Genomic DNA, 22500 nt, shown 5'->3' on the forward strand with positions numbered 1-22500 from the left:
GCTCTCACACACACAACTGAAATGCTCTCACACACACTACTGAAACGCTCTCACACACACTACTGAAACGCTCTCACACACACAACTGAAACGCTCTCACACACACTACTGAAAATCCAAGGCGTTTCAGTTGAACAGGAAGGCATTTCAGTTGAACAGGAAGGCGTTTCAGTTGAACAGGAAGGCGTTTCAGTTGAACAGGAAGGGGTTTTAGATGAACAGGAAGTTGTGTCCAGACCAGGAAAGTGAAGGAAAAAGTGGTACACTTCAAACCACTACACAGATGTCTACTCAGCAACCTGCTAGTAGCCTAAGTGAAGCAGCCGCATTACTCAACAGTATATTATCCTCAGCAGAGACCATCAGAACTTTGTCAAATGCCACAGTCGTGGGGCAGCAACCTGTTGCAAGTACCAGTGTGGACGGACTGGATAGTCACTTAACATCCGTCTTTCCCTCACGTCAACGTAGCAGCTTGCCCATGCCAGCGACATCTACAGTCAGGAGAGAATGTGCACCTGCACCACGTTATCAAACTCGGCAATGCTTCGGCAGCTGGACATCAGGCACCAGAAGAAAAAGGTAGTTACAAAGTTTAATGAGTTTGTATTCACTTGCCTGAAATGGGGCCATATGTAATAGTCTGATATTTAATAATATACTGCAGGGCTCGCAAAATCGCTAGCCCGATGTCCTGGGGCTAGCGATTTTTCCAGGCTACCAAAATCTATCTCTGCCCTGCCCGTCGGGCTATCGTAGGAAGGAAAAATATATGTCAATGCTTTTGCATTCTTTCGGAAATGTAGCTGGGTAATTATGTCATTGGCATCGGTGAGCCACTGTCAATATGTGACATATTGAAATCGCGTTTGAATTTGCGCTGGTTTTTTGCTTTCACTTTGCAATTATGTGTTATGCAACTGTGTATAGAGAGCGACAGCACTGATCTGTGAGTGATGATAATTTGTGCACCAATTCCTCTGACATCGTCTTATCAATCGTTAGCTTACTATGCAAACATGACAAGTGAAATCTCCCGCAGCTTAAACATGTGAGAGGTTGATCGCGCAGAGAATCGCTGAGCGTTATGTGTGTGTGTGTGTGTAAAAGCAGCAGGATATATATTTTAGTTCTGCTGAGCCAAATAAGACAGGTCAGGGTGAAGAAGTGACAGCCAAAGAAAAGCTTACCACAAAACGGAAAAGTTATGACAAATCAGACTATAAGGCAAAAAGAAAGTGCAGCTTTATGGTTTCATGGACAAAAGAATTTCTGTGGCTGCAATGACGAGCTAAATAACCAGGGCTGCACATAAGTGGTCCGCAGGTGCGCATTCGCTGTCAAAATAAAAGACACGCACAAGATAAGAAGTTGCAACGCGTGTTTGCGTACATAGGATTTTCTGGAGGAGGACAGACATTTGTTTAGAACTCTTAAAGATGTCGAAGACGCTCCTTTAAGCAATTACTTTGGTTTTCCTCCACCTCCAAAGAAATGTCAGAAGGAGTCCGAACCACAAAAGAAGCGCGTATTCTCGGAAAAGTATAAAAAAAAGTATACAAAATTAACCCTTATGTTTGCCTAACTACAACAATTTTGTCTATGAAAGCATTCTGTGTAGGGGTTTGGATAGTGTTCTGCTGTCTGCATCTCAGTATTATTAGTTATCACTTGCTGTTGTTTATGGTATCTAATATTTATATTTCAGAGCTATGGCCCAGCAGCATGACCATTTCAACAAAGATGTTATACTACTTCCAACTCCATCATGGGGAGTAGTGTGCAAACAAGGTTCAAAATTATGGTTACACAAACATGGGCACATCCTCAGTGCTTTTGAATTCCAGAAGACCTGGGACAACCAAACTGTCGTGAAACACATCAAGGAAAGCTTTGGTGAACGCATTCCAGAGGATGTCAGGTAAAATACTATTGTTTATTGTTACTGTGTGTATTCATGTAATGACTTGTACTTAAAGATAATATACCAAAGTAAAGAAGTTTAAAATATTATTCATCATTATAAAAACATATGACTATACCAGTAGAATTTAAGTCATAAAAGCATACACACAAACAGAACAATATATAATAAAATATTTAACTAATACTTAAAATGTTTAACTAATTAGCAATTGCTGTTGTCCCTATTTATTTTTTGTAGCCTCGAGTTTCTAATGGCTTGTGGCAATAAGCTGGTGTCTCCAAAGCTCCAAGTTGGTCAGGAGCTGAATGGGATGCTGATCCTAAAGGTTTTTAAAACCAAAGCCCTCTATGTAAGGCCATCAAGGACACTTTTAGTAAGTTACTAAAAGAATGAAAAGTAATCATGATTTGGGAAAAAACATGTCAACAATTGGGCTTCTAGCAAAATAGAATATATTTATTTAAAACAAGTGTTTGGGAGCAATCAATATGGATATTTCTTATTTTAATCTTTTTAAGATAAGCTATAATTACTTGCTTTTGATATATGTTTTTGGTCTTTTTCTGTTGAAGAGTGAATCAGATGAAGACAAAGATCCTTCCCACATCAGCTCCAAATCAGCATTAAGCAGTTGTGCAACTGATAAGGACAGTGACAATGATTGTTTTGAAGTTGATAGTTCAAAAATCCAACAAGACATGAGCAGCCAAGTCACTACAAGGTTAAGAAGTCATGTTAAAGGTGATAACCCTGGCACTAGCAGTGATGAAGAAGATGATACTGGGACCAACTGTATTCGAAGGAGTGTTGGTAAAAGGCAACGGGCAAAGCAAGGAAGTGATGGGAACAGCATTTGTGATGAAGGCTACATGGCAAGAAGTGATGACAAACCTAGCACAAGCAGTCACAGCAGAGATTTCAATGCAAGAAGTGAAGACATCCCTGCCATGAGTGTTAATGATGAAGATTATTCTTCATATTTAACTCTCGTGGCATCGCTTTCTGGCGATTCTTCAGATGATGAGGATTTAAATCAAGCTATAATTGCGAGCTTGGAGAATCAGATGTGAGTAGCAAACATACAGAATTTGAGTTTGAGACATAATTTGGGCTTTCCAGAATTGTCAAATCAATATAAACCTTTAAAGCTTTAACTCTCTATGATCAGTGTGACACATATTCTCAAATTCTGTAACATGACTACATGGCTGATATATTTTATTTTCTGTTTTATTTTATTTTTTTAGTGCAGAAAAAGTCCCTGTTCAAGAGATACTGCTGGAACTATCAAGCAAAATTAGCACAAAACAGCAGTGCAAATTTAATATAAATCGCTCTGCTGTGTGGGAGGGAGCCTTGCGTGGTTTTCAAAGGCTATCTTATGATCCCAACTTGATGATCTGTGTGAAATTCTCAGATGATATGGGGAAAAATGAGGAAGGGGTTGATTTAGGTGGGCCAAGGAGGGAATTCTTGAGACTATTGATGGACACCATTGCCAGGTCAGCCATGTTTGAGGGGAAAGAAAACTGCAAGAACTTGGCTCTTGACAGTACTGGTAATTACCTATTTTTCTAAGATTAATAGTGGGAACTGTTTAACTGATATTTATTTTTACAGGCAACATTACTGACAATTTTGCTTTTCCTTTTATTCTGTTGCTTTGCAGCTCTCAGAGGGGACTGGTACTACATCTCTGGGAGAGCCATTGCAGTGAGCTTGGTACATGGTGGTCCACCACCTAACTTTCTGTCACCAACAGTATTTTAGTATTTTAGTATTTTTTTAGTATTTATTTATTTATTGTCATTGTCAAGAACAATGAAATTGCGTTTGGGGCTTCCATACAACCCAAAAAAAAGAAGAAAATAATAAATACCCCTTAAAACCCAAGTGTACATATTTAACCCAGTGTGACTCCAATGCAATAAGACAATCCTTAGCAATAATGTTCGTAGAAATTCAGACAAAGACCTGAGAAACATGACAAAATACAACAATGCAACCCATTCAATATTATTGTACTGTGAGATATGATATCAGATATGATAGTTATCTATTTAAGAAAGAGGGGGGGGGGGCAGGAGGGGGAAGAGAATAAAGATATGATGCACCAATGCAGACCAGTTCATTGCTATTAAGAAGTTGGATATGGTTATTGTCCGTGAGAGGGGGGCAGAGAGTTCAGGAGCCTCACAGCCTGTGGATACAGGCTGTTGGCCAGTCTGGATGTTCTGGCCTGTATAGACCTGTACCTTCTCCCTGAGGGCAGCAGATGGAAAAGGTGGCGCGCAGGGTGATGTTGGTCCCGCAGGATACTGTGCACCCTCCTCAGACAGCGAGTGGGGAAGATATTACTGATCTCTGGCAGACTTGTTCCAATAATTCTGCCAGCTTCTTTCACCACCCGCTGGAGTGCTTGCTGATCGGCCTTGGTGCAGCTGGGGAACCACACTAGAAATCCATACGTCAGAACGCTGCTGATGGCACAGTTGTAGAAGTTCAACATCAGAGATCTGGGAATGTGTGCGCTCCGCAGTCTCCTCAGGTAGTAGAGGCGCTGTTGGGCCTTCCGTACAACTGAGGTGATATGGTTGCCCCAGGACAGGTCCTCGGTCACAGTTACCCCCAAGAATTTAAAACTGCTCACCCTCTCCACCGCCTCACTGCCAATGAAGAGAGGCAGATGGTTGTTATGGCCCCTCTTCCGGAAATCTACAATGATCTCCTTGGTCTTTTTGGTGTTTAAGACCAAGTTATTGTCGTGGCACCATGACTCTAGTTGTTGCACCTCTGTCCTATAGTTTGTCTCATCATTGTTGGATATAAGTCCGAGCACTGTGGTGTCATCTGCAAACTTAACAATGAGATTGGACGCGCAGGAGGAAATACAGTCATGGGTGAAGAGAGTGTATAGCAGAGGGCTCAGAACACACCCCTGAGGGGCACCGGTGTTGACCACAAGGGTGGAAGAGGTGTTCTTACCCACTCTGACACTCTGTCTACGGTTAGTGAGGAAGTCCACAATCCAGTTGCACAGAGAGGAGTTAAGTCCCAGTTGGTGGAGTTTGGGACGGAGTTTGTATGGCCGGATGGTATTAAAAGCCGAGCTGTAGTCTACAAAGAGGAGCCGTGCATAGGTGTTCCTGTGTTCCAAGTGCTTCAGTAATGTGTGCAGCACTGTGGCGATCGCATCCTCGGTTGACCGGTTCTCCCTGTATGCAAACTGGTGCGAGTCCAGGGATGGTGGAAAAGCAGCTCTGATGTGTTTAATGACCAGTCTCTCCAGGCATTTGGCGGGAATGGGGGTGAGTGCCACAGGTCTGAAATCGTTCAGACATGTGACATTTGACTGTTTTGGGATGGGAACGATGGTTGCTGCTTTGAAACAGGATGGTACCAGTGAACAGGACAACGAGGTGTTATATATAGAGGTGAAGACGTCCGCCAGGTCCGCAGCACAGTCTTTTAGCACCCGGCCCAGCACTCCATCCGGCCCGGCCGCCTTCCTGGTGTTAATGCTCCGGAACACACGCCTCAGCTCATGAGTGCTCAGGACCGGAGCAGGGTCGGTTGAGGGGAGAGGGGACAGGACAGGGTCGGTGTTCTCCCTATCAAAACGGGCATAAAAGAGATTTAGATCCTCAGCCAGAGTAGAACTGTCGGCTGAGGGTGATGGTGTTCTTCTTTTGTAGTCCGTGATAGCCCTGATGCCCTCCCAGACCTACCTTGGGTTTGTGTTGTTCTCAAACCTGGCCTCGATACGCCTCCTGTGCTGCTGCTTGGCAGTCTTGATGCCTCTTCTCAGGTTGGCCCTGGCAGCACTGTATGCCTCCTGGTCCCCGGATTTGAAAGCGTTGTTCCTTGTTCGAATAAGTTGTTGAACTCCGTGTGTCATCCAGGGTGGATTATTAGGGAACACACGGAGTCGTTTCCAAGTTGTTACATTGTCCACACAGAAACAGATGTAGTCCAAGACAGTGGAGGTGTAACTGTCCAATGCGACACGATTGTCAGTGTCCTGCACCTTGAATACATCCCAGTCTGTGCAGTGGAAACAGTCCTGAAGCATCGGAATAGCATCCTGCGGCCATGTTCTCACGGTTTTGGTTGTAATCCCAGTGCTCTTGATCTTTTGTGTGTATATTGGGTGTAGCAGAAGGGAGAGATGGTCTGACAGACCCAGGTGGGGATAAGCCTGGGCTCTGTACGCATTCGCCATGTTGGTGTACACCTGGTCCAACGTTCTATCTCCTCTGGTAGCACACTTCACATTACGGTGGAAATTGTGAAGTACAGATTTCAGGTCCGCGTGGTTAAAATCCCCAGCCGCAATAAAGACACTGTCCGGGTGTGCTACCAGGCTGTTATTGATGCTGCTGCTCAATTGTGCTAACGCTAGCTTAGCATTAGCATCTGGTGGAATGTAAACAGCGCAGATGTAAACGGCAGAAAATTCCCGAGGGAGATAGAATGGACGGCACTTTAACACCAACAGTTCTACCTCTGTACTGCACAGTCTTTCCGTTACCGTGACGTTCGTGCACCAAAGGTTGTTAATATAGATGCACAGCCCCCCGCCAGTCTTCTTACCCGAGTCCGCAGACCTGTCGGCTCGATAGGCGGTGCGGCCTGCTAGATCGATAGCCGCATCGGGAATGGCGCTGTCCAGCCAGGTTTCAGTGAAAATCATGCACGAACAGTTATTAAAAGTCCGTCGAGTGGCGATCTGCAGTCGTATTTCATCCAGTTTGTAACGGATTGAACGGGCGTTGGAGAGGAATATGATCGGGAGTGGTGGTTTAAACGGACTAGTCTTTAGCCGTGCCCACAGGCCTCCCCGCTTGCCTCTCTTCTGCCTCCGATCGCAACGTCTCCTCCTGCGGCTTGCTGTTGCGGGTAGCCCCGGGGGTTGCTTAACGATCTCCGGGGGGATGAGATACTCGGATGTTAGTTGAAGATCTCCACGGCTTAGTTGTAGTAGATCATCTCTGTTGTATTGAAGTAACCCCAGACTGTGTGAAATAATACACAGTACCACCAAAAGTGCAAAAGTGTAGGAGCTCCGGGCCGCTGCGTCTGTGCGCGCCGCCATCTTAAGTATGTTCTTAATTTTCCCTTCTGGTTGGAAATTCAGCAAATCCAGCCCTGGAAGACATAGCTGACCTGGAACTCTTTGAAAAAGTCCGAAAGGTCTCTATATGTTTATTTTATAAATCTTATAGTGAATTGAAAATAGTTTGTGTTCCAGTTTTCTTTTGCAGGGAATGTTTATCCGGATCAGTCTGGCCATTGCTGAATGCTAAGTTTTTATATTTTGCTGCTATATTAAACTAAGATTCAGTAGATAAGGGTAGACGAAAGAGTATATTTTCTCATTTTTTTAAGCACATTGTAAACATATTAAAAAAATATGTGTAGTCATTTGACTTTCAATGTACGCGCGGGCATATTGTGATTGTGTAGACCACTGGTGGCTGGGTTCCTTCTAATAGGTTATAAGACTACTGAGTAACTTCCATAACAAGCCCTTCCTCTGCTCTTTGTGATGCTAGATATCTCAAAGTACAACCCTTGAGGACCTTGAAAAGTCAAAAGAACCTCTGCTTGATTACTTGGCCAATGCAGGATGCCTGAGGCCTATGCGTTCACTAAGAGACAGGGATCTGCTGGTACATGATATTGTCATGTTTCAGGTCATCCACAGGGTTCAAGGTCCATTTCAAAGGTATTTTGGTATTCTGTGTTTTTCAGATTAATTAAAATGTGATAAAAATCTTACCTATTAATCAAAATGGCCAGTTAATAACCTAGTATAACTGATTGTGCCAAATTGATAATATACAATTAACTTAGAAGCATGAAATTGCAGAATTATTGAATAAAATTTCTTTGTGCTGTTTATCCAGATTTTGTGAAGGTCTGAAAACTCTTGGGGTTCTCGAGAAAATGAGGAGGCATCCAGACAGTTTTCGCCCTCTGTTCTGCTATGAGCCACATATGCGGACTGCTGACCAGGTGGATGATCTTTTCAACATTCATCTATCTCCAGAAGGAAGCAACAGAAGAGCTGCTGAGGAGACGGTTGTTACCTTCTGGAGAGACTATCTCCAAGATGCAGAAGGTAATTGTCACTTTAGTGCACAATAAATAGATGTAACGATTTATAGGTTAGCTTTTCTGAAATCTTTATTTTAAATAACATACTCATATAACAATAACACCACATTACCCTCTTGGTTGTAGTAACATTTTTACATAGTTCTTTGAGACTATTGAAAGATGAAAAGCATGCTCTATAGTCATTGCAATAACAGTCATTAAGATTCTTGCTTTAGATTTGTACTCACTGACAATTTATGTTGGCCAAATGAAATAACCTTTTAACACTTTTTTCCTTCTCTGTTTTATGCAGAAGAAGAAGGACCTTCCAAATTACAGAAGATATTGGCCTTTGCAACTGGAGCAACTGCGGTGCCACCTATTGGCTTTTCCCCAGCACCCTCGATTGAGTTCATTCATAGAGGAGACGGTGACTTCTCTTCTACACCAATTTTCCCTCTTGCCAACACGTGTGTTAACTGCATTAGGCTGCCACTGCATGTTTCATACCAGCTGTTCAAGGAGAAGTTTGATTTTGCATTAGGTAACACTTACGGTTTTGGCAGGGTATGAACACATTATGCTGGAGGAGTTTGCGTGTTTCTCTTTTGTATTGGTCTCTCTTTTGATTCAAAGTGAGTATTGAGTATTAACTTGTTAAGGTTTTAATATTTCCAAATTTACCTGCCTCAGTCAAATTGATGTTTTAAGACATCAATTTGACAAGAAGTGATTGTTCTTCAGGATTCATACAGGTAGATACCAATTGTTTAACAGCACGTCAGAAGTTAATTTAGATTGTTGAGTTTGAATATACAAAATTTGTGTCACTTTACTCATTTCATGTGTATGTCCATCGGTTTTTGATTTGGTTGTCTTTGTGTCTGTTTATTCTTCTGCCTGTGTCAGTTTCTGTTTGTTTGAAGTTCTGGTAATGGCTCTTCTTCATCAACGCCATAATAGTTATCAACATGAAAAATGTCATTTATAAACGACAGGATTCCCACATTGTTTGTGACACCTGTATGCCACAGCTGAAGAGGGGTCTGTCCTCCTTGTGTAGAGAGACCATGGTTGTTCCACTGATTGACAAATTCTGTTAATGCTCTTTCAATCCTTGGCAAATAAACATAATGCAGACAAAAAAGATGTAGCTCATTCAGTGAATCCAACATACCCTGTTCTTCCATAAAGTTAAAGATATTTATAAAGTGTCTTGATACAACTCTGTTGAGTTCTGCCCACAGTCTTTCAATTCTTTGGTTATGTACTGAAACACCTGTAATAACACTGCCTACTCCTCTTCTCTGTAACATAAAACGAGCAACCTGTATATTTTCCATACCATGATCACACCTGACCCTTAAGGGCAAACCAAAGTTTTGTATTCCTTCCAAAAATAATGACAAGACACTTGAGGCTCTGTTATTGGATAAGCAACGTAAGTATATGATAGTTCGGCTGAAGCCATCAACACAGCCATGCAGGACCAAGCGCCATCTAATCAACTTGTGGTTGCCGTCAAAATGCCTGTTGAGAGATCAGAAAGCATTACTACAGTTCCATATGTTTGTTCATATTATTTAGTAGTGAATTCCTGACTCTGTACTTAAACAAAAACTAGAGGTTTCATTTTTTACATTTACTTCAACAACAGCACACCTCTCTCTCTCTCACACACACACACACACGTGCACACACATACACACAGTGGCATAAAATGTCTTTTTCCACACTACGTTTACCTGGCACAATTGATGTTAGAGATTAAAATTGTGATGTGAAATAAAGGATTAAACAACTCAACAGTATATACATTAGACAACATCTAAATTGATGTACTATGAATCCCCCAAATATTTAACATACTTATATCAATTTCAGTTTTTTTGGTTATTGTTATTTTTTTATTATTATTATCTTATGCTGATCATATAGATTAACTTCAGTAATGTTTTGAATGAAGGACCATTAATTTTGATGTATTGTGTTAATACTTTTAAACACAAGGCCTGATCATTTGTTTCAAACCAGTGAACTTACCATAAGTGGTTGGGGGCCTGAACACTATAGATCCTTCGCCTTATCGCATGACGACGTCTAAATGCACGTCCAATAGGATCCACTTCCTGTAGACTTTGTCTGACCCTCCAACGTTGAACTCTTAAGCCACGAGATCTCAGACTTCCAAGAATGTATACTTCCCCTGCATTTGGAGTGTTCTGTAGGATATCCGTCACAAGGCCATTCAGTTCTTGATTTGAAATATCCACATAGCTTAATGGCTCAACTCCCAAAGTTTGTCTGTGTCTGTACAGGGTTCTTCGACTTATTCCAAAGCATGATGCAATTCTCTGCCATATCATACCAATGGAAACAAAGTGAGAAATCTGTTCAGCAGATATAGTGTATCGTGGCCGACCTGGATGACCACTCAAGGTGGTTGGGGGTAACAATCTGTGGGTCACATAAGTAGATCTCTGTCTAGCATCATATTCATGTAGCAAGCTGCAAAAGCATCTATACAAGGATTGTAGTAGGTTGGAGGCAACCCTATTATTGGGATCATATCGAGATACAGCAGCAAGAAATTCTGATAGAGTTCGTGTATGATCATCTAGCTCTCTATAAAGCCGCTCTTGTCTGATATTGTCCGAATTTTCATTTTGGAGCGCCCCAATACATTGCAGAGCACAAGTAAAAAATCTTTCAACATCTTCTTCATTGGTTCTCACCTCAAAAAACAAAGAAAGTATGTAAAAAATGACAAGGATCTGATGTAATTTCATTGTAGATGAGGTACTGTCAGACACAGTCTTTCCAGATTATACGGGCAGCTAGCATAGCCAGGATGCCCCGACTTGTTGCAATAGGCTGCTATCCTACAACAATGTTTGGATAGTCACTGATGAAGGCAAAAGATTTTTCAATTATACCTCTAACAGACTGTTGTAGATGTCACCGCGGTGTTAGCTGTGCATTAATGTGTTATTTGTTTTTCCTCACCTTCCTGTGCAGCTAAAATGCCTTCCTGTTCAATTGAAATCCTCTTGGTTTTCATTAGTGTGTGTGAGAGCGTTTCAGTAGTGTGTGTGAGAGCGTTTCAGTAGTGTGTGTGAGAGCGTTTCAGTAGTGTGTGTGAGAGCGTTTCAGTAGTGTGTGTGAGAGCGTTTCAGTAGTGTGTGTGAGAGCGTTTCAGTAGTGTGTGTGAGAGCTAAAATTTCAGTAGTGTGTGTGAGAGCGTTTCAGTAGTGTGTGTGAGAGCGTTTCAGTAGTGTGTGTGAGAGCGTTTCAGTAGTGTGTGTGAGAGCATTTCAGTAGTGTGTGTGAGAGCGTTTCAGTAGTGTGTGTGAGAGCGTTTCAGTAGTGTGTGTGAGAGCGTTTCAGTAGTGTGTGTGAGAGCGTTTCAGTAGTGTGTGTGAGAGCGTTTCAGTAGTGTGTGTGAGAGCGTTTCAGTAGTGTGTGTGAGAGCGTTTCAGTTGTGTGTGTGAGAGGTAAAATTTCAGTAGTGTGTGTGTGAGAGCGTTTCAGTTGTGTGTGTGTGAGAGCGTTTCAGTTGTGTGTGTGAGAGCGTTTCAGTAGTGTGTGTGAGAGCGTTTCAGTAGTGTGTGTGAGAGCGTTTCAGTAGTGTGTGTGAGAGGTAAAATTTCAGTAGTGTGTGTGAGAGCGTTTCAGTAGTGTGTGTGAGAGCGTTTCAGTAGTGTGTGTGAGAGCGTTTCAGTTGTGTGTGTGAGAGTGTTTCAGTTGTGTGTGTGAGAGCGTTTCAGTAGTGTGTGTGAGAGGTAAAATTTCAGTAGTGTGTGTGAGAGCGTTTCAGTAGTGTGTGTGAGAGCGTTTCAGTAGTGTGTGTGAGAGCGTTTCAGTAGTGTGTGTGAGAGCGTTTCAGTAGTGTGTGTGAGAGCGTTTCAGTAGTGTGTGTGAGAGCGTTTCAGTAGTGTGTGTGAGAGCGTTTCAGTAGTGTGTGTGAGAGCGTTTCAGTAGTGTGTGTGAGAGCGTTTCAGTAGTGTGTGTGAGAGTGTTTCAGTAGTGTGTGTGAGAGCGTTTCAGTAGTGTGTGTGAGAGCGTTTCAGTAGTGTGTGTGAGAGGTAAAATTTCAGTAGTGTGTGTGAGCGTTTCAGTAATAATGTCCCTTACGGCACCTCATACAGAGCTGGGCTGTTCTTCAGACCTGCAGGTTGTTGTCGACCCGCAGCTCCTGAGAGCTGCAACGATCATGTTTTATGTAGCGCGCTGCTAAAGGTCGCTGTGGTTTAATTAAAGCTTAATCGCTGATCCCGGCGCTCTGAACCACAGAACAACCCAACGACACATCTGCCAGCAGCTGGTTTACAAATCAGTTATTAACCAATTAGCGGTGATTACTGATGGGGCCACAGGCTGCTAACAGTAACAACGATCAGCAGCACGATGGAGCCGTTTCTTTGGTACTTTCTGTTTATGCATAAACGATTTCTTTATGTGAAGAGTTTCTGGAAGTGTTTCACCAGGAAGAGCCGACCGACACTCCGTCAGTCTTCTGAAAGCCTCTGTTGGCTTTTTCACGTCTGAGTTGTTGAGTGAACGCCGCTGCAGGAGGACGTGCTTCAGGTCTCGACTCTTTTAGTGGCACAAACGTCTGTTTTCTGCGTCGCACGCCACGAAAACCCAAAACGCCCACATCTGACCCGAGCGACCTCCTGACAAGCCGCGTTGACGGGACGACGGCTCGCCTGTAAATGAGGTTTCTGTCAGACTGAAAGGTCAAGCGGGCACACTCCATCAGACGTGACAGCTGATAAAGACGCGGAGGTAAGACCGAGGAGTCTCCCGGCTCGTGGAGCTGTAATTGGCCTCGTCGCTTGGAGTGCTCGCACAGATGAAGCACAGCACTCGACACGAAGTGACGGCCCGGCGGGACGGATTTCGTTTCAGGTGGTTGTGACACAGATTTACAACATGAAGTCTGACACGTTTAAAGACCAACACTCGGACGCTGTGTGTGCTGCGGTCTGGCTTCAGGGCCGAACCTGCCTGATGTGGCGTACTCACAGTGCGGGCTCTCCTTGCCGCCGGCTTTCAGCAGCAGCTTGGCGATGGGCGTGTTGTTGGTCATGATGGCGATGTCGAGCGGCGTCAGGCCCTGGCTGTTGGGAGTGTTCAGGTCCAGCTCCTCGGCCGAACACTGGTACAGAAGGATCTGCACGGCGTCCAGGTCCTGCTGCTCCACCGCCTCGAAGATGCAGTCGCTGCCCTGCATCGTCTGAAAGTGAGAACCAGCATTTTACCAGTCTGGACACGTGGTCACGTGACTTTATGACACAAACCAAAGGTGAAGATCATACAAACCTGGAGCCAAAACAAGCAAAACAACAGGAAGCTAAACAACAACCATCGAACGGCAGCGTTTCCTGATCCACAGTCGGAGCTTCCTGATGGTTCATGAGCCCACAGTGTCTGAAACACCGAGCTCTCTGGGCGCTCGCTTTACACCAATCATGTCATTAAGCAGCCGCCAGATGTTCCAGCAGCTGTTTGACATCTTTAAAGAACAGATAACATTTCTCAGTTTCCACGTGTCACGAGTTTAAAAAACGCCGCTGCTCGGATCATCTGTACGTCTCCCACCGCGCTGCTTCATCCCCCTCAGACCTCACGTGCAGCATCCTTTCAGGCGCCGCGGGGACATCACCGCGTGAAACGGACACGTATGACATGTGTGCACGATCATGTGGTTACCATGGGAACAGGCGTGCAGGAGTTTCGTCAGTGAGACGAGCCGTCCTCAGGATTCCTGATCTCTCCACGTTTGTGCCGAGACACTGTGTGTGTGTGACTGTGAGTCTGTCGGTGAGCTCAGGTCACATGACACTTTATTCAAAGAGGAAGCAGCTGAAAACGACCTTTTTGCTGACGTGGAGATGAGATGATTTGAGTCACTTTCACTCTTTAATCTGCTGATTCTGAGGCTGCGTCCACACGTACACGGGTATTTTTGAAAACGGAAAATCTCCGTTTTCATTTTCAAAAATAACCCCGTCCACACGTAAAGGCAGAAATGAAGGAAAATGCTGCTAGGAACACGCCAAAGCAACAGGTGGCGATATATTCTTAACCGTGTAGAAATGTTGGCCAATCAGAAGTCTAGAAGCCTCGGTGGGAAAAAGTAAACAAAGCTGGGGCATAGAAGCAGAACCGAGTCGTATGTGTGGAGGGACAGTAACTGTGTGTGTATGTAAGCATTTAAACACTGCAGAGAGTAGAATTAACAGTAACAGTATTGTAGAAATTCATTCACCGAAACAATAACGTGGCGCACAGTGTGACCTCAAAAAAAGCGCGCACCTTTGACGCTGAGTTTTCCTCGTCCACACGTAAATGCAAAACCAGAGTTTTCGAAAATATCCACCCTGGCAGGCGTTTTTAGAAATCTCCGTTTTCAGTGACCGAAAACGCCGTTTACGTGTGGACAGAAGGTGCAAACGCATAGAAAAATCTGCGTTTTCTAAAATACCCGGGTACGTGTGGACGTAGTCTGCTGACTCGCTCGAGCGTCGGCTCAGCGTCTCTGAAACGAGCCGCCTGTTCTCACTGAGCTCACAAACAGCGAGTGAAACCGTGGCGACCTGAGATCTGCCATCGGTGACAGGATTCAACCAGCAATGAAAAGTCTGGATTCTGACGAGCTGTCAAAAACTGACCAGCAGAAACTAAAATAGAGCAGTTATCATGTATTATTATCATACTTAGTCACACTGAACTGGATTATTTTGTTATTATTTTAATTTAATCTTTTGTAAACAGCAAAAGAAGAATTTTATTATTCAGGGAAAAATGTTTCTTTACTGACCAAACTTCAAACTTTACTTTAAATACTTCAGAATTTTACATACTTGTACTTTATACTTTGTACTCAACAGTAATCACACTTTATTTCATTATAAGACTGGTAGACATAAAAAATACTGTAATATAATGTAACATGAATGACTGTAACTAATGATTAATTAGTCCGTTCATTTATAAATGCACTGTAATTTAAAACAATCACGCCAGAATATTAAAACTTTACTTATTTATGGGTTTTATAGTTAAACATTCCTGTAATTATTATTATAAATATACTGTATTTGCCATATATTATAATCACATCGTCATATTACACTCATCATACTGCAGTGTAATTACACTACAGTATGTCAGTTACAATGTAACTGCAGTGAAATTACAGACCCAGCCTCATGCTCTCATGTTTAACTAAAGTTAAACTAATTCTTCATAAACTGTATTAAACTAATTTATTAACGTCACAATGTAATTATAAAAATGTAATAATAATATTTATATAAACAGAATATTTCACTGTATTTAATTACAAATAATGTAAATACAATATTTATAATTACACTATAATTATTTATTGCAACTCTGTACTAAGATGTTTGTGTTTTTCATTTATTATCACTACACTTTATATTACACTAATTATACGATAGTTACACTAATGTATTGTAATTACACAGTAATCTATTTATAATTGTGGCATAACCAAAGTTGTATTCAGTGTATTTGCACTACGTTTCTCGATGTTTCAGTTTAACCTGAATGAGAGAGAGACCACATGTCAAACCCGAGTGTTGGAAACGACTTTTTGAATGTTTCCTCCTCACAGAGTAAAGAAGCAGCGAGGAGGAAGCTGATGAAACGGGAACAAAGTGTTTCTCTGCTCAGGCTGGAAACGGCTCCTCCTTCGCTTGTCTCTGTAGACGTGACGGCAGCGAGCGGAAACTTTTTGTTCTTTGTCAGGCTGACAGAGGGCGGCAGCGACCATCCACAGCGTGGCGGCTGCTTTCAGGTTTATCACAAAGCGTGTGAACAGAGAAACATCCTGCAGGCCGCTGCGTGGCTGTTATTGCTGAGGGCGGCGCCGCGCTGAGATATGCCTCCTGAAACCACAAAGCCTTTAACAGAACACAGAGCCGGGTGGTGCAGGTGGAGCTGCAGACCATCAGACGCGACGTGGGCCCTGGTTCAAAGTTGGATCAGGCTTCTGGATTTAGAAACAGCTTTGAGGTTTTGAAGTGGCGACATCACCAGTGTCGGTTTGGGCTCACTTCAGTTCTGTTAGTGATGTTTCCACCTCTCTTTGACTGGATTCAGTCACCTGTGACTGGGTTTGGATGTGTTTCCTGGACACTCGCCTGGTGGACCAGTCACAGTTTTTCAGTCCGTGTCGGTGTCTTTAGGATTAAGATCAATGGTTGTGGTTTTAAACTAGATCACGATCGTGAAACACTTGTTGTGTGGACTGAAAGTGTCTCATGTAGTCCTGGAGGTTTGCTTTCCTGCTGCCGAACGACTCTGAACAATCTGCAGCAGAGGTTCAACTTCTAAGAACTAAAGACAGTTTCAGGTGCAGCCCTTGCACAGCAGTTTGGGAACGAGCTTCCGTCATCCTGGATTCAGACGGTTTTGTTTGTTTCTACTTGTTACTCTGAACCTGGTGTTGTGTTTACACCAGAGATGGGTTTGAACTTGTTTGGTATGGTTTACTATCTCGACTGGTTCAGCTGATACTAATTTACAGCTCAGATTTGGGACGTCCTTGAGAACTCGCCACAGCTGTTCTGTGGACACTGGACTCCCATTGGATGGTTTTTGGACTTTGTTGGGGTTGGTTATTATCTTTGTTTTGGAGAACCTTACCCTGGTGTGTGTTTTGTGGATTTGTCTCCCTCCATCTGCTGCAGGTCTTTGTGAGTTTGGGCTCCTGCAGAATGAACACGGGGACCTTTGGATGGTGGAGATTTGGACTGTGAGCCTAAACGTGAGCAGAGTTCTGCAGATCGACTCGTACTCGCTGTGCTTGGAGGCTTTTGTTTCCTCCCCCGTCTGCCTCTTTGTTTCATGTCTGCTGCTGTGGCTGGTTTGTAAATGTCAGCAGGCTGGCAGAGAGAGTGCGCGTGCAACATGACATGTAACACTTGTCACACATGATGAGTCGCCGCAACCAAATGTTTCGCAGGGCAGCAGGAAGGCGGCGACGATGGCAGCAGACAGAGACGAGCCTGAGAAAAGATGGCGTGTTGCTACAAACCAAAGACGGCGTCCACAGTGTCCTCGAGTGAGGCACGTAACTCCACGTTCTCAGTTCACCGAACTCTGCAGCCGTGGAGTGACGAACAGTCTGTCTTTACGATGCTGGTCTGAGATCAGATGAAAGACGCGACAGTCGAGAGCAGAGGCTCTGACGACATCGCCGGTAACAGAATTAGCGAAGCGCGTTTCTCGATCCTTCTGTCAGAGACGGGGTTTCCCCCGTCAGGCCAGCCATCGCCACGGCAACATTAGCACAAGAAAAAAGCATCACATGAACATGTGGAGAGTTTATCACAGCTTCATGATCAGGATACAGGAGTTTTTTAAAGACTCGATCTGAGCGAATACCTGAACATCAGTGCCTGCACGCTCTCTGTGTTACTGTAGCGTAACAGCGCTGTGACACCTGTGCTACCTGTAATTCGGTGCTATGTAAATAAAACTGAACACATTAATGATGATTAAAACACCTTTATTCATGTTTTTGTGCCGTATGTTAGTGTTTTTAGTCAGAAAACAGTTTCCAGCTGCTGAAATGTGAAGCTTGTTTGCTGTGTGAGCGTAAAGCACGTCTGCAAACAGACTCAGCCATGCGGTGACAGGATAGTTTCACTGCTGACTTTCACACTCATCCCAAGACGTAAAGAGACTTCCTGTTTGCTGCATTGATGAAGACTGGATGAGTTTCTGCTAATTAGGACACAAATTAAAGCTGGAGGCTGACTAAGAGGACGCATTAGTCAGTGCGCCCCAGGGTGGCTGTAGCTACAATGTAGCTGCCATCACCAGTGTGTGAATGTGTGGATGACTGTGTAAAGCACTATACAAATACAGGCCATTTACCATTTACCATTAGCTTAAATGGATTTTTGAGCGATGAACTGTCAGAGTAACATCGGCCTCGTGCGGCTCTTTGTGTTCAAACCCCGCAGGATTCATGTCCAGCGTCTGTGCTGCAGTTAAAACAAACCTGCCGTGTTAACTAAGTAAAGTGATGCAGTGACCGAGGCGCGCCTGAACTCACCGAGGCTTTACGGAGCCGATCCGTCTTGCCAAAGAAGTAGGCATCTTCGAAGGAGGAGGTGCTTCCTCGCAGCTTCTCCGACAGGTTCCTGTAGAGGCGCTTGGCGGCATTGGGGGAGGCCGGCCCGCCGGGGCACTTCCTGGTCTGGGACAACTGTAGGTTCTGCATCTGCTGCGTCATAACACCCGGGAGGCGTCTGCTGGGATGGAAATGCAAAGATCGACGTTAGCTGTTGGGATAAAGCATCGGATACAGACAAACAGGGATCACATGTGTCATCAAATGTTAATTACAGCTTTGGCATCCTCATAGAACCAGAGTTATGCTGAGCAACCACTGCTTACTCTGGACCCGTTACCATCACAGTCGCTGGAGGATCCTTTACATCAGTAATGCTGACAGACTAGATCCTAAAGCAGCTGCCAAAACCACCAATCAGAACCTCTGAGGACGTCCACAGTTTTACAGCACGCGGCAAAAGTCGAGGCAATAAACATGTCTGTGAAGGTTCTCAGTCATCCAGGTCATCGTAGTCAAAGGAGCTTGCAAAGAAAAGCGTCTGGACTTCTTTAAGTTACTTGAAGACGTTTCACCTCTCATCCAAGAAGCTTCTTCAGTTCTAAGGTCAAATGGTGGAGAGTCCCAGATATAAACCTAGTGGGAGTATCCCCCCACAGAGGGACAAAAGGACCCCTGATGATCCTCTAATCACATGAGCCAAGGTGGGAAACTGGGTGTGGGTCCCAATCAGCCAGAGTTTCGGGTGAGTTCATTGTGAAACCTGGCCCCACCTTATCATGCGAATTCCTGAGGTCAGATGGCCCAGGATGTGAGTGGGCGTTAAGGCGTCTGGGAAGGATCTCAAAACTGGATTATAGATGGCAGAGAGTTGGTGTCGTAAACCCCGCCTCTGTTCAAAGATGGTCGCTCACAGTGGACATAGATGCTTCTTTCACTCCTCTTTCAAACCATCTGTCCTCTCTGTCCAAAATGTGAACATTGGCATCCTCAAAGAGTGTCCTTTATCCTTAAGATGCAGATGGACTGCTGAGTCTTGTCCTGTGGAGGTGGCTCTTCTGTGTTGTGCCATGCGCTTGTGAAGTGGCTGTTTGGTCTCTCCAATGTAGAGGTCTGAGCATTCCTCGCTGCACTGTACAGCATACACCACATTGTTAAGTCTGTGTTTTGGCGTTTTGTCCCTCTGTGGGGGGAAACTCGCACTAGGTTTATATCTGGGACTCTCCACCATTTGACCTTAGAACTGAAGAAGCTTCTCGGATGAGAGGTGAAACGTCTTCAAGCAACTTAAAGAAGTCCAGACGCTTTTCTTTGCAAGCTCCTTTGAGGCAATAAACACGTTTGTTTATCTCAGGTGAAAATAATCCACAGACTCTTCCATTAAGTCTCAAACATGATTCAATTCATTAAAATAACTGTCTGTTACTCGAATCTCCATCTTTGACCAGAAAACTGTCAAATTATATTTCCCACAAATGAGCCAGGAGGAGCTGGTGTGAGCTTGTCGTGGAGCTGGTCAGGAAGCATAAAGAGTCAAACTTGATTAAAGATAATGAATATTCAGCCTTTATAAAAGGCTGCAGCATGTATAAAGTTTCAACCTGTCAGTGGTCCTGCTCTGCTTGAAACCCCTTCAGCCGTCGCATTGTCAAAAAAATCCATTCAGTTTTTGATCAGGCAGCTAAACGGCTTCCCGTCGCCTCCGGCCCTCGCTCGCTCTCCGCATTACGCCGGGATAAGTTCAACATGTCACTGAAACGAGGAGACTGTCAAACGGCTCCTGCAGGGAACTAAAGAAGAAAAAGCTGCTCTCGCTGCTCAGCCTGAATGGAAAAGAGAAGCACGTTGAGTCCTGTCAGGGTTGAGCAGCAGGCTCCGCTCAGGCCCAGAAACTCGGCGTTTACCTGTTTGTGCTTTTGCCTTTTTTTCTTTTGCATCACTTTGCTCTCTGCACGCAAAACAACAACAACATTTTTTAAACAGGAAACATTCAGAGCTGCTTTAACTCACAGATTCAACACAGTACTGGAAACATTCCTTTTGGTCCATGGTTACATGACATCATCGCGACATCAGCTGCAGATTTGTCAGCTGCATCCATGAGGACAGTCCCGTTCCTCCACCTCCCAGAGCTGTTGGACCCGTGACTGTGGAGGCCGTCTGAGGGCAGTGGACTCGTCTCCATAAAGCAGAGATGAGCTCCTGCTGGAGACACTGTGGTCGACGGACCTGGTCAGCAGCAACCGCTGACACGGGCAGGATGGACCCGTGCCACCAATGTCCACCAGCCGACGCTCATCGGACCAGGAAGTGTTTCTCCACCTTCCGGTGTCCGGGTTTGTGAGTCTGTGTGAATCGTAGGCTCAGCTTCCTGTTCTCACCGACAGGAGTGACCTCTGACCGTGCTGCTGCTCCCTGGAACTTTTCTTTGTAGACTCAGAGGTGGTTGGTGGGAAAATCCCAGTTGTGCTGTGTTCAGAGTCCCTGATTCAGAGACTGATGCTGCCTTGTGATTGGCTGATTATTGTTTGAGCAGGTGTACCTAATGAAGTGGCTGGATAGTAAATGATGTAAAAGATGAAGCAGAAAGTAACACCCCCACTCAGCCCATGTGCATGAGTCTGACAGAGCTGCATGATGTGACGCCTCCAGCTGCTCCAGATGTTTGCTGTAACACTTTTCCAGTCGTTATCATCATAATGATTCTGTGACGTCAGCTCGCTCTGTCCGCCGTTTGATGCATATTTAAGCTCAGCGTCGCCTCGTCACAAGCTTTTCTCTTATTACTGCCTGACTCTTCTTCTTCACACCTGCAGCGAGGCGCCCCCGGCTGGTACCCAATGAAAGCTGCCGCTTTGCCCAACCATCGTGGCCTCAGTCCAGTAAGACCTCGCTGAGCCGCCACGCTGTGGCTGATTGGCTCACTTACTCCGCACCGTGTGTGTCACAATCATCACATCAGAGGGAAAATGGGCTTCGGCGGCTCTGTGTCTGAAACCAGAGCTTAATTTGCTCGCAGGATGGCGAGGACGGTCGTTTAGAATAGCAGGTAATCAGTCCGCTAATGAATTCGCCATAAAAACCTGCTGTTAGCAAAATGACTCATGATTTAATCCTGCAGCCTCGAACACAAAGGAAGGGAGACTGGATTAAAAAATACATCTAATTTTCAAACCTCTAAAACATGAAGAGCTGAACGCTAAACTGTGGGGAAAGCAGAGGCAAACATCACATATTTAACACGATTCAGTGTGGCGGCATTTAGAGCAACAACTTTCATCAGGATGTGGGAAGCACAGAAATCATTCAGGAGCAGATGATACAAACAAGCGCCCATCCTAACAAACCCAGTGTCACCATGCTCTCCTGTGGACAGCTCGGTCTGGTACCATTTCTCACTAAAGCAGACTCACACATTTACAGCCCGTTCTGGTCTCCCCCTTCGTACCCCCTGTAGGGGGGAGACTCACTTTAGTTATGTATTACTAACAGAGCGAGTGACAGCGTAGTGTGACATGGAGCTGCTTCAACACCAGGAGAAGAAACAAACCTCCTTTGGGGTTAAGAATGGATGTGCAGCTGAATTAGCTGCTTACAGTAAGTAATGTGCTGAAAGCAGCTGTTCAAAAAACAGGACATAATGAGCATTGGAGCGTTTTAAACCCCACACAGGATTTCTGTGGATACAATTCAATTCAATCTATTTATACAGCGCAAAGTCACAACCACAGTCGCCTCACGGTGCTTTATATTGTAAGGTCGACCCTACAATAATACATACAGACAACAATCATATGACCCCCTATGAGCAGCACCTTGGCGACAGCGGGAAGGAAAAACTCCCTTTTAACAGGAAGAAACCTCCGGCAGCACCAGGCTCAGGGAGGGGCGGGGCCATCTGCTGTGACTGGTATCCAGTATCCACCCAGCAGACTAACAGAAACCAGAGAGGTCGTCACGGAGCGTGTTTTTAAAGGTCATGGAGCTCCACAGGGCTCTGTTACTGATCCTCTACTTTTTATTTACCTTTCACTTATATTCTTGTTTGTAAAACGACAAAATGTTTCCTCCTTCAAAACAAATGCAGAGGGGAGGATGTTTTTATAACTCACCTGTTTAAATTATATTCAGGCTCAAAGTTTGCAACTGAACAGAGCTGTGGGCTGTGTTTATGCTGAGCCTTTCTAATGGGGCCTGACTGATATTGGAAATCTGCTGACAGAAAATAATGTTTACTTTCAGACATGAAACAAAGAGATTCCCTGAACATTTATTATGAGCAGCTCTATTATTTACTTGCTTACACCATTCCCCACTGTTCAGGTCAGCTGGTTGATTTCCTGGCATTCCAAAA

At 44.4% G+C, this 22500-nt stretch overlaps 3 protein-coding genes across 4 annotated transcripts in view; 1 reads left to right on the forward strand and 2 right to left on the reverse strand.

Moving 5' to 3' along the window:
- ankfn1a (ankyrin repeat and fibronectin type III domain containing 1a) overlaps positions 1–22500 on the reverse strand; it is a 101764-nt gene that overhangs the window by 36871 nt on the left and 42393 nt on the right. For both annotated transcript variants that reach the window (XM_086304697.1, XM_086304698.1), the window contains 2 exons: positions 18129–18327; positions 13058–13268 (listed from right to left, as the gene is read on the reverse strand). In XM_086304697.1, coding sequence (XP_086160823.1) covers positions 13058–13268; positions 18129–18327 — 410 coding nt within the window. The remainder of the gene's footprint in view (positions 1–13057; positions 13269–18128; positions 18328–22500) is intronic.
- Positions 2169–8608, forward strand: LOC147324156 (G2/M phase-specific E3 ubiquitin-protein ligase-like). Its single transcript, XM_086304868.1, has 8 exons — positions 2169–2300; positions 2500–2993; positions 3175–3485; positions 3597–3688; positions 7046–7120; positions 7483–7655; positions 7837–8051; positions 8343–8608. The coding sequence occupies exons 1-8, from the start codon at positions 2178–2180 to the stop codon at positions 8600–8602; spliced, it is 1743 nt and encodes a 580-aa protein (XP_086160994.1). The 5' UTR covers positions 2169–2177; the 3' UTR covers positions 8603–8608.
- Positions 8108–11134, reverse strand: LOC147324157 (uncharacterized). The gene is made up of 2 exons (XM_086304686.1): positions 10073–11134; positions 8108–9559 (listed from the first exon to the last, which is right to left on the reverse strand). The coding sequence occupies exons 1-2, from the start codon at positions 10816–10818 to the stop codon at positions 8935–8937; spliced, it is 1371 nt and encodes a 456-aa protein (XP_086160812.1). The 5' UTR covers positions 10819–11134; the 3' UTR covers positions 8108–8934.

This window comes from Aulonocara sp. 'chitande type north' Nkhata Bay, linkage group LG8, assembly GCF_057382095.1.
Source record: "Aulonocara sp. 'chitande type north' Nkhata Bay isolate Kocher_YH1m ecotype deep benthic linkage group LG8, A_spYH_male_GT1.1, whole genome shotgun sequence".
In the NCBI taxonomy this organism is placed as follows: Eukaryota; Metazoa; Chordata; class Actinopteri; order Cichliformes; family Cichlidae; genus Aulonocara; species Aulonocara sp. 'chitande type north' Nkhata Bay.

Coding starts and splice junctions, on each gene's coding strand:
- LOC147324156 (XM_086304868.1), top strand. CDS start 2,178: ATGGCTTGTGGCAATAAGCTGGTGTCTCCAAAGCTCCAAGTTGGTCAG. Junction 2,994..3,174: donor GCGAGCTTGGAGAATCAGAT/GTGAGTAGCAAA, acceptor TTATTTTTTTAG/TGCAGAAAAAGTCCCTGTTC. Junction 8,052..8,342: donor CTATCTCCAAGATGCAGAAG/GTAATTGTCACT, acceptor TGTTTTATGCAG/AAGAAGAAGGACCTTCCAAA.
- LOC147324157 (XM_086304686.1), bottom strand. CDS start 10,818: ATGAAATTACATCAGATCCTTGTCATTTTTTACATACTTTCTTTGTTT. Junction 9,560..10,072: donor CAGGCCCCCAACCACTTATG/GTAAGTTCACTG, acceptor ATCTCTCAACAG/GCATTTTGACGGCAACCACA.